Here is a 14919-nt window from a genome sequence, read left to right as displayed (position 1 = left end):
AATTATTTACCAACTGATCAGATCCAAGTTGCTCATATACTATGGATTATCCTGGTATATATATCCTTAGTGGGTGTGGCTAATTATTATTAAACTCTTTAGGTACTAATGTTACTGCTAAAGTAGAAATTTGGATGTAGTTGACTTTGGTAAGCAGTATGTGTCCATTATTATATATGACCATATGTCTATTATAGTGATCATGCATCCCTTTATATTATAACCATAATGTCTATTGTAATAATCATGCATCCATTTAGGTCGCTCATAAAAAAAGACTAAAAAAATTTGAAACTACAACAAATGAACCTTTACCTGATGTATAATTATTTAATTAATTATTTAATTAACCCTCTTAATTTAGGAGCTAGGTCAATCTGCATTAGATGCTGCATTTTTGATGTATACAAAGGATCACATGGTGCCATTTTTATGTATGACATAACTAAACAATGGTATGACATCATCACATGACATCACATGATTATCATGTGATATAGACATGGCAATATATCGAGAGAGAAGCTACAACATGTACCTTTACATATCCCTATTGTTGTAATAGTAAGTATATGGATATCGGAGATGGTATAACTGATAATGACAATAGGGTAACTTTAGTGATATGAATGCTCATCGTGTCGTATCAAAAGAAGATGCTGATTTTTATGTGAAACATTTAAATAGGTTTGTTAATAGAATGTAATTAATAATGATAATAACTGAGTATTACTCATAGACCTGAGGGAGCAGCTGATATACGTTATGCTGAGAGTTCTATGAAGAATGGATTTGGTCTGCGCTATTTACACAAGTTCTTGAGTGTGCTTTTTACAACTACAGGTATGTGTGTAGATGTTGTATAATAACTTTCTCTCTTCTCTCTTCTCTCTCTCTAGCAAGAATCATTATTACATCAATTAAAGAGTAATCGTGAGCAATTAAGGGTAATTATCAGGGGCTTTATATTAATACTATGATGACTATAATAATTAGGTTATTCACGAGGAACTTGATTTTGTAATGAGACCAAGATTATGAGAAGTGAGTCATCCTGTTGATTAAAATTTAATTGTTAATTTGTTAGGTTTGTTTCTGAGATAAATAGACCTATCCCTGAGAAAAAGAACACTGAAACTCCACCCCAGACACCACCTCCACAACAACCATCACCAATACCAACACACACAATACCAGAACCAATAAAAAACAGAACAAAATGAGGAATCGGTGGTAAAGAAGTTGTCTTCAAAATTCTCAGGCTTTCTTTCTAAAACTCAAACAAGCTGCATCCTCTCCTAGTAAAATATAGTTTTCTCTTATTATGTATGTAATATTATACTTCTTTAGAATCTCCAGGCGGTCGTCGCCCTCACCAGTCAATGGGAAATGTTGATGATTTTGTACAGAAGGTGACTTAGATGACCAGTTCTTTGATGATGAAGGTGAAGATCATGATGGCAATGATCAGGATACCAGTGATTCTGACCATGATGCTAACCTCAAGTAACATTAGATGAAGATTTATCTAGTGAGGAAGAGGAAGAAATTGTACAACCTACACCAGTGACTCAAAACATCACGCCTCCTACACCACGCCCACTTCAGTCAGCCCGAGATATTGTTTAACAGACAGCGAAGAGGAAGAGGCAGGGCCAGTTGTCATGGGCCAACGAAGACATTCCAGATGTCAAACTGATCCTCCCAAAAAGCCTGCTTCTACTAAACGACAAGAAACAGTTATTAACATTCATCATACAACAAAACTGCTAAAAAGAGTGCTGAGTTACTATTAGACTTCACTGAAAGTCCATCTCCTGTTAGTAAAGAGAAGGTGAGTCGACGCTCTTCAAAAGAAAAGTCGTAAGAAGAAGAAATCTAAATCAGTCGAGGAGAAAAATGAAGACAGTCATCAACCTGTATCCCAAACTAATGAAGATCCATTTGATTTTTACATCATCATGGATGCATGGCTAGCTGGAGATGATGTAAGCTCTCCATTTATACAACTATATTATTTATAATCTGTTCTAGTCATCACCTTCAATACAACCAAGATCAACTCTTTCTATATCAAAGTAAATATAATATCACAAATATAATGTATTATATATTGAATTTATAGGAAAGTACACAAGTCAATTGAAGAAGAGGATGATGATGAAGAAGTAATATTTTATTTATTGTATACCAGTGTGTGTGAATGTTTTTATTAGAAACGACCACACAAATCTAAAAAGAAGAAAATCACGAGATGGAGAAGACAAGAAAAGAAAAAGAGCAAATCTAAAAAGTCATCAGAAGTATCTGGTGGATTTGAAGATCTTTTATAAAACTTGCTATATTATTAATAATAGTTAATAACTTTATTTTGTTATTACATATTGATGACCAGTTGCTTAGCAACACAATTCAAGCTGTCCTGATAATAATGTGAATCCCAGAGTCAGTATCAACTGGTCCACTGAGCTCTCCAACTTTAAGTCCATACCTGTACATACATAGTGATGATTATAATGTTAAGTACTATAGTACTTACGTAGCTTCTTCAAATTCTGTTCTGTGTAGATAAAACAGCAGGTCATGTGACTATCATATGACATGATGACATACTTTGCATTTGACCATGCCCAAAAGGTCCCAAATCTCCACCCCTTTTGGCACTACCACAATCACTTTCTTTTGATGCAAGCTCAGCAAATCCAACTTCACCTGAAACAATTTGCTCACGGAACCCTATAATTATTAATTAATTAATACATGTACATGTAATAATTATTAATAACAATTAACTTTTTATTATCTCCAAGGCTTCCTCTTTGGATCAGTGATTTTATCTTGTTTCCATGACGACGGGCGACGAGATCCTTTATGTTTCACTAATAAATGAGAAGCTTGAACCTATAAACAATAGAATTTAATAACTCAATAAACAATATGTTGCATTTCATATTGTCACCTCCTCTGACTTCACAAAAGGAGGTTTCTCCCACTGACTAGATTTAGTATAGATATTTAAAATAAAAGGATTTGTCAGAAGAACGAGAATGACGCAGTTCCCAGCCTTTAGGTAAGGGCTCAGCCATTGTTATTAATAATGTATTATTAATAAATTATAGTTATTAGATTCATGAGCCCCACCCCCAAGCAACCAGCAAACAAAAACACTTGGAGGGTGGATAGCAACAATGAAGGAGTTTGTTCATTTAATCGTCTTAGGACTAACTCTGCTGATTAATAATGTCAACAGTCAAAATGGTGATCTCTGCAGCTATATCTCACCATTAAAGAGAAGTGACTGTACTCCAGTAACTGACTTAAAGTTTCACTACAATCCTAATGATTTACCATCAGATGTAGAGATAATGTAACATACTACAATCCTTTGTATTGCAATATCTTTATATCTTAATAGAGTAATGACTGGCAATCAGATCTCAATGTTATATTCTGGTAATTTAACTTATTACAAGAATTTAACTGAGCTTCATCTACATAACAATATCATCACACATTACCTGCTGGTTTAACTAGCACTGTCTCTACAATTCAAAAAAACTGTATGCTATATATTATAATATTTGTGGACCTGCTGTTCTCTCAGTTATTTAGATGGTAATCCTTTAACAAATATTGAAGACAATGCTTTTCAGCACCTCAATAATTTGAAGTTACTGTACGTAAAATGATGATCATATTTTTATATTATAGTTATAATTTACAGATCTTTAAAGGAATACTAACTTAGTTACTTTAAGATCTGATATGTTTAGTGGATTAACATCACTGGAAGAACTGTATGTCGACTATATCTTAATAATATAATATGTCATTTATTCTTTATAGTTATTTTGATCAAAGTCATCTGTTAAATATTCAAATAATTTATTTTCTAATATACTACAAGTTCGCAATGTTTCCATAACAAACACAAATCTACAAACACTCCAGATGACCCCATTTGGTAGTCTTGATCTCTCAAATGTTGTTATGTTAGTATTTCTAACACAATATCTTGTACTGTATACTAAATATTTAGGTATCTGGCTAATAATCCTGGTCATGTGACTGTGATCCTCCAGGATTTCTATTCTGTACTTACAGCTAATCCAAATTTTCCAGCTGATCGTGATAATTTATATTGTCAATGGCCTTCAACAGGACTCATTGCATCTACTCCTTTTGGACAATTTGTATGCAGTAAGTTTATGTTCATTATTGCTATCCTCATATTGTCTGTCTATTATCTATTTATCTGTACACTATTATATAGCTGCTCCTATATTGAGACACATCCTCAGAATGCATCCATTTTAAGTGATCGCTCTTACACTCTCGTTTGTGATATCACTGGTGCACCATTTCCAGATGTCACCTGGCTTAAAGATGATGTCCCTATCATGTACACTGATAGAGTCCATTTAGAATTGTATGATGCTCTCTCCATTTCACTATTACTGAACTAGAAGATGCTGGTATCTACCAATGTCTAGTTGAGAACAAAGAAGGAGATGATAATAGCAGTAGAGCAATACTAGAAATTAAAGGTAAAATGACAAGTACTATAATATCAATTACATGAATTATATTAATAGAATCCACATGTTTTGATCATTTATGAGCAGTCATGAAACAGATATTGATTGTGGAGGTATCTATTGTATAACATGTAATCAAACTCAAGTAAGGGATTCTATAATATAATAATATTATATTATGTTGTAATATTAGAGTTGTAAAGTTGATACCGACTGTAATGGAGAGCTAGTCTGTCTCTATTCTCATCCTTTACCTTCATTACTGCACTATATTAGTCCTACACATGTAATGGCATACACATGTGGTATGTATTATCAATGATACTAGTTATTGTTTGATGTTATATTATAGAATTACCACAACTGCCAAGAGATCTATTGAACTCACGAATACAAGTAATAGTTATTTAAAATGATGTCATTATGTTCTGTTACAGGATACATTCTCCAGTAATATATTTATGACTAATTTTACAGTTGATAACGATCTTAACTTGGTACAAGATGCAATGAAAGATATGCTAGCTGAACAGCTCTCAGTAAATTAAATTTACTTCAAATAATGCACTTATCTCTCTCATGAACTCTTTCAGATATCTGTGTCTGCTATAACTGATGTTAGAGTGACAACAATAGAACGGACATCACCACAATCTACTCCTCTTGTCCAAGTAATAGATCCAACATTGTTGATAGTCTCTATCACTCTCTGTTTAGATCTGGTTCAACCTCAGTAAGACACCACAAGGTATTGAAGGTCATATCTCTTTAATAGATCAAGTGAACAGTGGTAAAGTCAAGGGAACTGTTAAAATAATAGAATATAACTCGTACTATAGTGTCAGAGTTAACCTCTAAAATATTATGTGTGTAGTCATATTTATGACTTAATTATTTTGTTGTGAGTACAAGTCAATTAAAATGAAAGTCTTAGTTTTGATGTAAATATAGTTATGATACTGGAGACTCGCAACGAAATGTGAACAAAAATAATAATGTTCATATTTACTGTTAATGAGATTCATAGCGAACATAGTCGCGCCCACAAGAGGTTGAAGACAAAATCGTAAGTGCATATAAAAGGAAACTTGAACGGTCATGAGTGCCAGTGTGTTGTGGGCCAGCGTTCTGCAATGCATCAGACTCTGAGATGGTTACCAGCATACTCTACGGAGTATCCGAAAGGCCGACTAGGATAGGGCTGGTAGTCTCCCTTTAAACGAGACGAGGCTGGTGTATTTGTGGTTCCCGGTTCCTGAATGCGACATTCCCTAAGAGCTGGAATCCCGTACGGCTGGTTTTAAGTTAGGGCGACGCTCCAGCCAGGATTACCTCGCGAAGACGAGGGTTACCAAGCCAGGTGGCGGTCCCCAGCTAGCAATAGCAGGGAATCCTGGAGCCTAGTGGAAGTGGAGTGAGCGAGTAGGAATGTTCGTTTGGGCAACACACAAGGGTTTTTTTTTTTAAAAATTTAGATTTATTTAAAACTACTAGGAAGCTACCTGTACTGGCCTCCTCCCTCAGACTGTCATAGAGAACATTTCACGAATTTGCTTAAGTTTATGGTATATACAGAATATCCAATTGGTATTACGAACTGGTTTATTAAATGTATTCAAATCGTGAGATTGATTACCTCATCTTCTGACAAGGTTTATCAACTTCCTAGCTAGCAATAGCAGGGAATCCTAGATACTAATCAGGAGGGCTCATGTGGTGAATCAGTAGGATCATTTGGGCAACACACACATTCTTTAAAATACTTTAAAATAATATATGATATCATAACATAAAATATTAGATTGTAAATTGGTTAACAATACATTATTAATGTTTGGATTTAGCCAACACTTCCAAAACATCCAACAAAAGAGACTTGGGAAGATCTCTAAATTCTGGTTGATGAACAAATGAAGGAAAATGATCGTTAATGAGAAAAAGACAACGTTCTTTCATTTCTTGTAACGATATTAGATCAGATACTTGTAAAAGTGATACTACATTTTCTAAGCTGACATTTTGTTCTAAGATGGCTTTACAGTGACAGTGTAAGTGTGGAGTTTGAAAATCCAAAGAAGTCTGGCGCTGAGAATATGTAGAGTGCATCTTCAGGAGGTATTTCAACTCCATCATAATAGACGTATTTGAGAAATGAATCAAAAGCTTGACGACTTGGAATTGTTTTACCAAATGTTATTTCAACTTGAAAATTTGATGGCATAAATGATCTAAAGAGAGCATCAAAAGGAAACACCTTGGCTGCTAAAACAGGTTTATGAGCTAACACTTTGTCCTCGCCCCACACAGAGAATGATATCAGAAAAAGGCTGACCACAATCAGAGAGTAGAAAGTTACGAAGGTCATCCTGTAAGGTAGATGGTAAAATAACATCATCTGTGTCTGGATCAGGTGAAGTAGGACGTGAACGAAACTGTTGACGACGTACAATTTGGACCATTAAAGTTTGATCAAGAGTCTCAAATGTTTTGCTCATAATGACTTTCCTATAGTTGCTTTCACGTACTATAAACGCATACAGTATTCTTTAAGTCGAGAGAGATTTAATTCAGAGGCATTTTCTAATACTAAAAGTACATTATCTTCATTAACTGAAGCCTCAAGATACTGCATACATAGTAACTCTAAACGACGAGTCTCTAGCAATAGAGAGAACTTGTAAAAGTTCCATCATGAGCAAAACTTGACTGACAGGTTACCATTTGAGTTTTGTTTCCAGTTCTGGGATGTATACGATCTGTATACATAAAATACATTGCATGAGAGAAAGTATCGACAGAGAGACATCACTCAAAATAACTTCCACTGGACTGCTAGGGATAAAAGGGGCAATACAGTCGTTGAAGTCTCACATTTTGGTTTCTTGATAAACTTGTAGAATTTTACGACGAAGAAAAGGTGAGCGTGCAGCAACTACAACTACATGAGCTTTGATACATTTCTGCTCCTCACCAACTTTAAATGGACGTCACAGAGAGACGAAGTATGGAGTAACTTTGCAAAATCATTAACAAATGTAAAAGGAGGAAAAGAAGAAAACTTAAAGCGAAAAAAGTTCACCACTTCTGTTAGTCATGGAGTCAATAGTTCCACAAAAATATACATACAATCGTCACAAACAGCTGCAGTATGAAAGACACGTCCTGATGGAACCTGACTCCCCTCAGCAGGTTGAATAATAGACCAACATCGTGACTCAACATCAAAGCAATGAACTTCGTTATCTAAAATACCATCAGCAGCTCCACCAAAAACATACAACGTTGACCATATGCTACCATACTATGTCCATATCGTCGTTTGAGGGGAGATGTATCCCCTTTTAACAAATGCTCTGTTGGTATACGACTCCAACTCTGTTCTAAAACTTAAATTCATACATATTATTTGTAATTTTAGCTCCACTCTGTCCTGAGAATACATACATACTATCACCAACAACTGCCACAGGAAATTACAACAGGTTGGAGGGCTGTCACCTGATTGGTCAATCTTTTCCCATTGAGGTGTTGAGCTAGTCAAATCAATAGCCCCACATATCATTAAGACGAGCATTCCATCATAACCAGCAAATATCCTAACTTATTTTGGTAATAGCAGCACCGTGAGCTGATCTAGCTGGGGTAAAGTACCAGTGACTTTGTCTTGCCCAATCTATCCACTGACTTGTTGTAAATCGATACTCATACAAGTCATTTTTGTTACGGAGGTTAGAGTTAGAGGTAATATCACCAGTAGTATAACACCAAATATGAACATTGAATTCTGGAACACAACAGCTTGAGTGATGATATCGTGGAGGAGGAGGTTGTCCTGTAGAGACAACTCGAGCCCAGCTGGACTCTCGAACATGAGATACTAAAAAATCGTTTAACATTTTTTTGCCATTATCTCCACCAAAAACGTAAACTCTATCGTTCCAGGCGACCATAGTATGCTTACTTCTCTTAGCACCAACAAATTCCTCACAGCTCTGTAAATTGTCTCCAACATATGATGAGGTTCTTAGGAGAAAGTCAAGATCCATACTCCAACTATACTAAGTTTAGAATCGTCTTCTGAGGTAGAACTTAAATCAAGCTAACTGCTTCTCCGTCACTATTGGAAGCCATTCTCATTTACTGATGTGTAATGACAAGGCACACCCTTTTATAGCAAACTATGATACTATTTATAGTAACATGTTTGATCCGGAGTCAATCTATAAATAGTAATAGCACTAAAACATGAGCCTACTAACTATGGAGTTATTATTGTAACAATCTTTTTCCATCATGTTTGAGGACTTTCTCTTGGATAGCATAATACCACGATCTAATGTTAGTATTTACCAGAACATCATCAAAAGTTTCCAGACCTCTAATGCACTTAGACTACCATAAACAGCCTAAAAAAGAAAAGGATACATTGGTATCATTTCATGGATACACAACAACAAACAATGGACTTATAGAAGAATTAATGGATACATAATTATTTACCAAATCCGCAAGGTTAGGTTCATCACCTCCCATAAATTGACGATGCTCTCCAATAGCTTTTTATCCATTCATCACAATATTGATAAAAGTGAATAAACGAACGTATCCTGTAATTTCCACCTATATTAAAGAAATATTGATTACTAAGCAAAAAGTATTCCACATACTTCTTCTTCAACTCTTTCCAATAACATACATTAACATGGCGCCAAAATATTTCCAGTATTCTCTCAATGACCATTGAAATTACCTACAGTAGAAATATATGAAAAAGCTTGTAATGCCTCGTGTGGTGTGCGATAAATATTGGAAGAGAAAGTATGAACAAGATGAGTGTCAACCCCACTCTCTCATTGACGCTCTTCCCTAAAATCAACATCAATAATTAATCATTATTAAAATAATTAATTACCTCAATTGACTAACATGTACCATCTACTGGAGTCTCTCCGTACATAATAAAATATTTATTAGCTCGTTCTGTTTGTTCATGACCTTTATCATCAGTGAAGGATATTCTGGATAAATATCTAGACTTTGTGATACAGGAGACTTGGAGTACTGTACTTGACTTTAAAACACTAATCACTAAACTAGAATCATTGATATAAAACACAAGTAAAATAATAATATAATATACATACAATTATTATGTTACTTGTAAATTGTTCTACTATTATAACGGAAACTTTCTTGTACTTTGAGAACTTTATTTCTTTACGAGTGAGTGGATTTACTTCGACTGATTTATACTCAAATCCATAATAGTCGAGAAAAGCTCGTGTTTACAACAAAATGGACAAGTTTTATATTGATAGAGAGTGAGTGAGGGAGTATTGTATTGAACTTTAGTACTTCCAATGTATCTAATAGTTAGATATAGACCACCTGATGCTAAAAGTACTCTGCTCCAGGTCCCGGAAAAAGATAGTGGTGAAAAGAAAGGGGCCATGATGGTAACGATATTCATTGCCTATAGGAAAGTTATTAACTTAATATTAATTTAAAGAAAACAAAATGGCTCACTGATTTTAGACTGTTGTTCTCTGAAAGAGAGAGAGAAGTGAGAAAGTTTATAAGAAAATTCGTAATTTAAAGAAGGTATTAATAATAATATTAACTTAATTAATTAATAACAATATGAATTATGAGTTGTTTAGTATACGGCCTCGCCAACTAGAAGTTACGTCATGGTATAATCAGCATATTATTCTTCCATAGGAGATATCACGTTCCCAATCATATTATGTTAAAGTGGATGTTCATCATTTTCTTAGCTATTTTCATAGCTATTTTATGGGAGAGTCCAACAGCAAAACATCAGTTGTTCGAGAATTAAAAGAAGCTCAAACATTTATTAATAAACTGCTAAGAATATGAAGCCTGGCAAATTATTGCTGTATCTGTTGGAGTGACGTTGTTGATCTATGGAACTATATAGATATCTGTTTGATAATATTGTGTCTTACCACAACGAATTAAGAGGAAACCTTTCAAATTGTTCGAAAACTACCTGTAATTCGTACAAAATTTAAAAACGAAATGGCGAACACTCGACAATTGATAGAAGACAATTTTCTTAGTCCTAAACCAGGAGAACAATATCATTTAGCTTTACCTGAAAAGGGACCTAAGTTATGATGAACTAATGACAGAAACTAGACCGCATGGATGAATTACCAGCAGTTAACTGGAAGAACCAAAGGGTTTGTATCAGGTTGCTCATACAACTGTAATGATGCTTTGACAAAATTAACATAATGTTTTATCGTCGCTATTGTGGGAAAGGCGAACCCACTCCATCCAGACGTCTTTCCACAAATTAGAAAAAATGGAAGCTGAGGTTATTCATTGGACGGTACAGCTGTTTAATGGTAGTCCCAACAGCTGTGGTTCCATGAAACATCTGGAGGTACAGAGAGTATCATTATGGCAATGAAGGTATACAGAGAAATAGTGGTATGATCTTGGTATACGTTATCCTGAGATTATTTGCTCAAAAGCAACTCATGCAGCTTTTGACAAAGCAGCTCATTTATTACGTATGAAAATAATTCATGTATCATGTGATCCATTGACTCGTAAAGTCAACTTGAAAGAAATGTCTAAAGCAATTACTAAGAACACTGTTGTCTTAGTGGGTAATGCCCCTCAATTTCCACATGGTATTATTGACCCCATACAAGATATCGCTAAATTAGGTCGTAAAATATACATTGGGTTCATGTTGACAGCTGTCTTGGAGGATTCTTATTACCATTTATGGACAAAGCTGGCTTTCCAATTGATCCCTTTGACTTTAGAGTCAATGGAGTCATTAGTATATCAGCAGACACACACAAATAGGGTTATTCTCCTAAAGATCATCTGTAATACTCGTATGCTAATCAAGAGTTACGTCGCAAACAGTACTTTGTCGTTACAGATTGGGAAGGAGGTATCTATCCCTCACCAACACTCGCTGGAAGTCGATCTGGAGGTATTATGCCAGTACATGGGCAGCAATGATGTCAATGGGTGGTGATGGTTATGTTCAGGCTACAAGAAATCATCACAACAACAAGATGGCTGATACATCAAATTGATCTATACCAAACATCTATGTCATTGGGAACCCGAGGTTAGTGTGTTGCTATGGCATCAAAAGATTTTACTATTTATGTCTCAATGAGGGCATGACTAAAAAAGGGTGGAGTCTTAATCCATTACAATTCCCTTTCTAGTATTCAAATCTGTGTCACACCCTTCGACACACAAAAGAGGGTGTGGCACAACAATTTGTGGATGATATTAAGGAATGTGTAACCATTATAATGCAAAATCCACAAAAAGATGACGGTACTACTGCATTTTATGGCACCAGCTCAAGCTATCCCTGGATCGATCTGTGGTGAATGAAGTAGGAGTCAATGTTTCTGGATGTCTCGTATATGCCAGCACCAACTGAAAATGTCCAGTAGTAGTTACCATAGTAACATCATAGTACATATTTGTTGTCTTGACAAACATAATTTTTGTTATTTAAAAATAGTCCCATTTTTGATAATTAAACAAAATTGAGTTTATTGTGTTTCAGATTGAAAATGCTTTAAATCCTTCCAAAGCTCGCGTTAAATTTGAAAATCTCTGCATTCAAGCTTTCAATCTAGAAGAGGTGGAGTCAATTATAAACCACACCTTCTATGTATTTACCTTTTCTTGATTTGTCTCTCTTACTTCAATTGGTACCTAATTAAATTAAATTTGTGGGTTTGATCGACAACTAAACTCACCAACCTTTTCTAGATAGCCTTCCACTTGTGTGAGTTCAATAAGTTTATCTCGCTGTGTAACTTTCTTATCAATAGTTTCATCTAAACGTGATATTTCTTTAGTTGGCATAACCAGACCTCGTAATAACATGTACACTTCACATTGACTACCAATCGTTGTCATAGTACACCCTCCAGGAGATGAGGATGTCCCCCCGTACTAAATGTAATCTATAATTAAGGGATGTGGCTAATAAATGTATATGTACATGCCCTCAGCTCTCATAATCTTAGCTGTCATTAGCATAGCTCAAAACAAAGATAAAAGACATGAGAGAGAGAGGGAGAGGGAGAGAGAGAGAGAGAGAGAGAGAGAGAGAGAGAGAGAGAGAGAGGGAAGAGAGAGAGAGAGAGAGAGAGAGAGAGGGGGGGGGGTTAGAAAATAAGACAAAGAATAGAGTTGTTTTGAGCTACAGAACTCTTCCAATGTGTCATTGTGACATCATTAGGCATATTAATAAGGAGGTGTGGTCCATATCTTACTTGCTAATCTGACTCAAAGTAATAATAGTTTCTTGAAACTTCTTCAAAATAGTTACCACTTCTTCATCTTTGACTATCAGGCTCACTATAATAATATCAATTTTGTTATTTTATAGAGAAGGTCACACCCACCTTCAGGACGTGCCTTTGGTGGAAGATAATCTTGTTTTTGTGAAGTATAACACGGACAGCCTCCTGTACTAATTTGACTTCTTTTTCTAGAACATTATCACGAGGGCCCCACTACCAATTAACTAATAACATTGTCTTCGTATTAATACATACAGTTTCTGGTAAGTAGCAATGCAGATAGATGGAGATGATTTCTCCTGGTCGTCGTGGCAACCGCTGCCATAGCTCTTCTGTAAGAAATGGCATAAAAGGACTCAGAGTCGGCAAACCAGTTTCTAAACTAGTATAACTGGTTATACAAGTTAAGAAAATTGCATTTGTAATTAATGGGATTACATTTCGTTGATAATAGATGCACAGAGAGCTAACAAGGATGCATTGTACAAATAATGGACACATAGGATACAGGACATTACGAGACTGAGTCTTTCGTTCCTCATCCTCTCATATAAAATTGGTTTAAGATGCTCCTATAGTGTTATAAAGACCACACCCACTATGAACATCATCACTTACCAAATACACATCACATAATTCATATAACCAAAAATTATAAATCGCCGTGGTAACCAAAGGGAAATCATACTCCTCAAAATCCTTTGTTACAATCTTCAACAGCTGCCATTTAGTCGATTAATATCCACTTATCCATGACCTCCATCTCTGGATCTGAGAACTAGAGAAATATTGTCATGTTACTACATTATGCCACACCCACTTCAACTAACCTTTGGAGTTGTATCAGGAATAAAATCAGGACCAAATCCATTGAATGAAAATTTTAAAGCATTCCAACATTTTATTACAAAATTCGGTACCCAACAACACGCTTAACATCAAGATTGATATCTTACCTTGTGCTGTATATGCACACAATGCAAAATCTCATAGCATCAGCACCACACTCTGGGATACCGTCAGGATAGTCAGCTTTCTATAATCGTATTCATAGCTAGACATCATTATGGAGTCATCCAATTTACCTGTCCTGCCTGGTCGATCAATTTCTCTGGGTCTAAGTTTCCATTAAGTAATCGTTGGTGTAATCCATCCAGGGTTATCCCTCCATAACATCAAGGGGATCAATTACATTACCCAGGGACTTACTCATTTTACGACCATGAGCATCACGTACCATAGCATGTAATAAAACCTCTGGAAAAGGAGGGACGCCCCATTAATTTCTGCCCAAAGAACCACCATACGAGCTACCCAGAAAAACAGGATATCATACCTGTTTCTAATAACGAGTTTGGATAGAAGGGCTTGGTTCATCGTCTACAAGGGTTAAATTAAACTACTATATAAATATTGTCATTACCCTATACTGGCCAGCCAAAAATAGCGAATGGTAACCAAACCAGAAGAAATACCAAGTATCCAAGACATCCTCATCTTTTAAATAATAGAATATGTTAATAGATATTATCATAGATATTTAATATATATGATATATATATTAATAGATATTATCATACCTTGTCTAAGAGATATCTGATGTTTAGGTACTTTAATCTGCGGCTGCGCTTTGTCAAGTGCTTCTCCTCTGTCCGCCCACTCACCCAATATATATCCATCATTTTCCTTAATAAAATATATTAATAATATATATAATGAAAGGGCGTGGTTTAGTCCTCAGATCTCATACTCTGTACTATCATCAGCCGAAATGAAGTAAGTGAGAAGACAAAAGACACACCACAAACACACCAAAAGAAGAAAAATTAAAATCCAAAGAAAAAGAAGGAATAGAGAAAGAGACAAACAGAAGAGAAAAGACAAAAGAATAGAAAACACTTCAGTTGTGGCTCTTAGTTATTATTTGTCATCATTGGACAGCAAATTATTTACCACAAAATCACTCACATCTCCTTTGGGTAAATGTTGGATCATTAAATGAAAAACATAATATGCTTGGATACGATGTCCCCACCCATAACTGTCGTGAAAGACAC

The 14919-nt window shown here is 35.2% G+C and overlaps 1 protein-coding gene and 1 pseudogene across 1 annotated transcript; both read right to left on the bottom strand.

Moving 5' to 3' along the window:
- Positions 1-2412: 2412 nt before the first annotated feature.
- Positions 2413-3086, bottom strand: LOC121366380 (peptidyl-prolyl cis-trans isomerase Pin1-like). Its single transcript, XM_041490850.1, is given in 7 exon segments — positions 2413-2491; positions 2540-2555; positions 2614-2736; positions 2794-2826; positions 2829-2901; positions 2960-3019; positions 3021-3086. Coding segments are annotated over 7 exon segments (450 nt in total).
- Positions 3087-6573: 3487 nt separating this feature from the next.
- On the bottom strand, positions 6574-14359 carry LOC121366382 (annotated as a pseudogene).
- Positions 14360-14919: the final 560 nt, after the last annotated feature.

The sequence above is a fragment of the Gigantopelta aegis genome, unplaced genomic scaffold, assembly GCF_016097555.1.
Source record: "Gigantopelta aegis isolate Gae_Host unplaced genomic scaffold, Gae_host_genome ctg5491_pilon_pilon, whole genome shotgun sequence".
Taxonomy (NCBI): Eukaryota; Metazoa; Mollusca; class Gastropoda; order Neomphalida; family Peltospiridae; genus Gigantopelta; species Gigantopelta aegis.
This window is presented reverse-complemented; position numbering and strand designations above follow the sequence as displayed.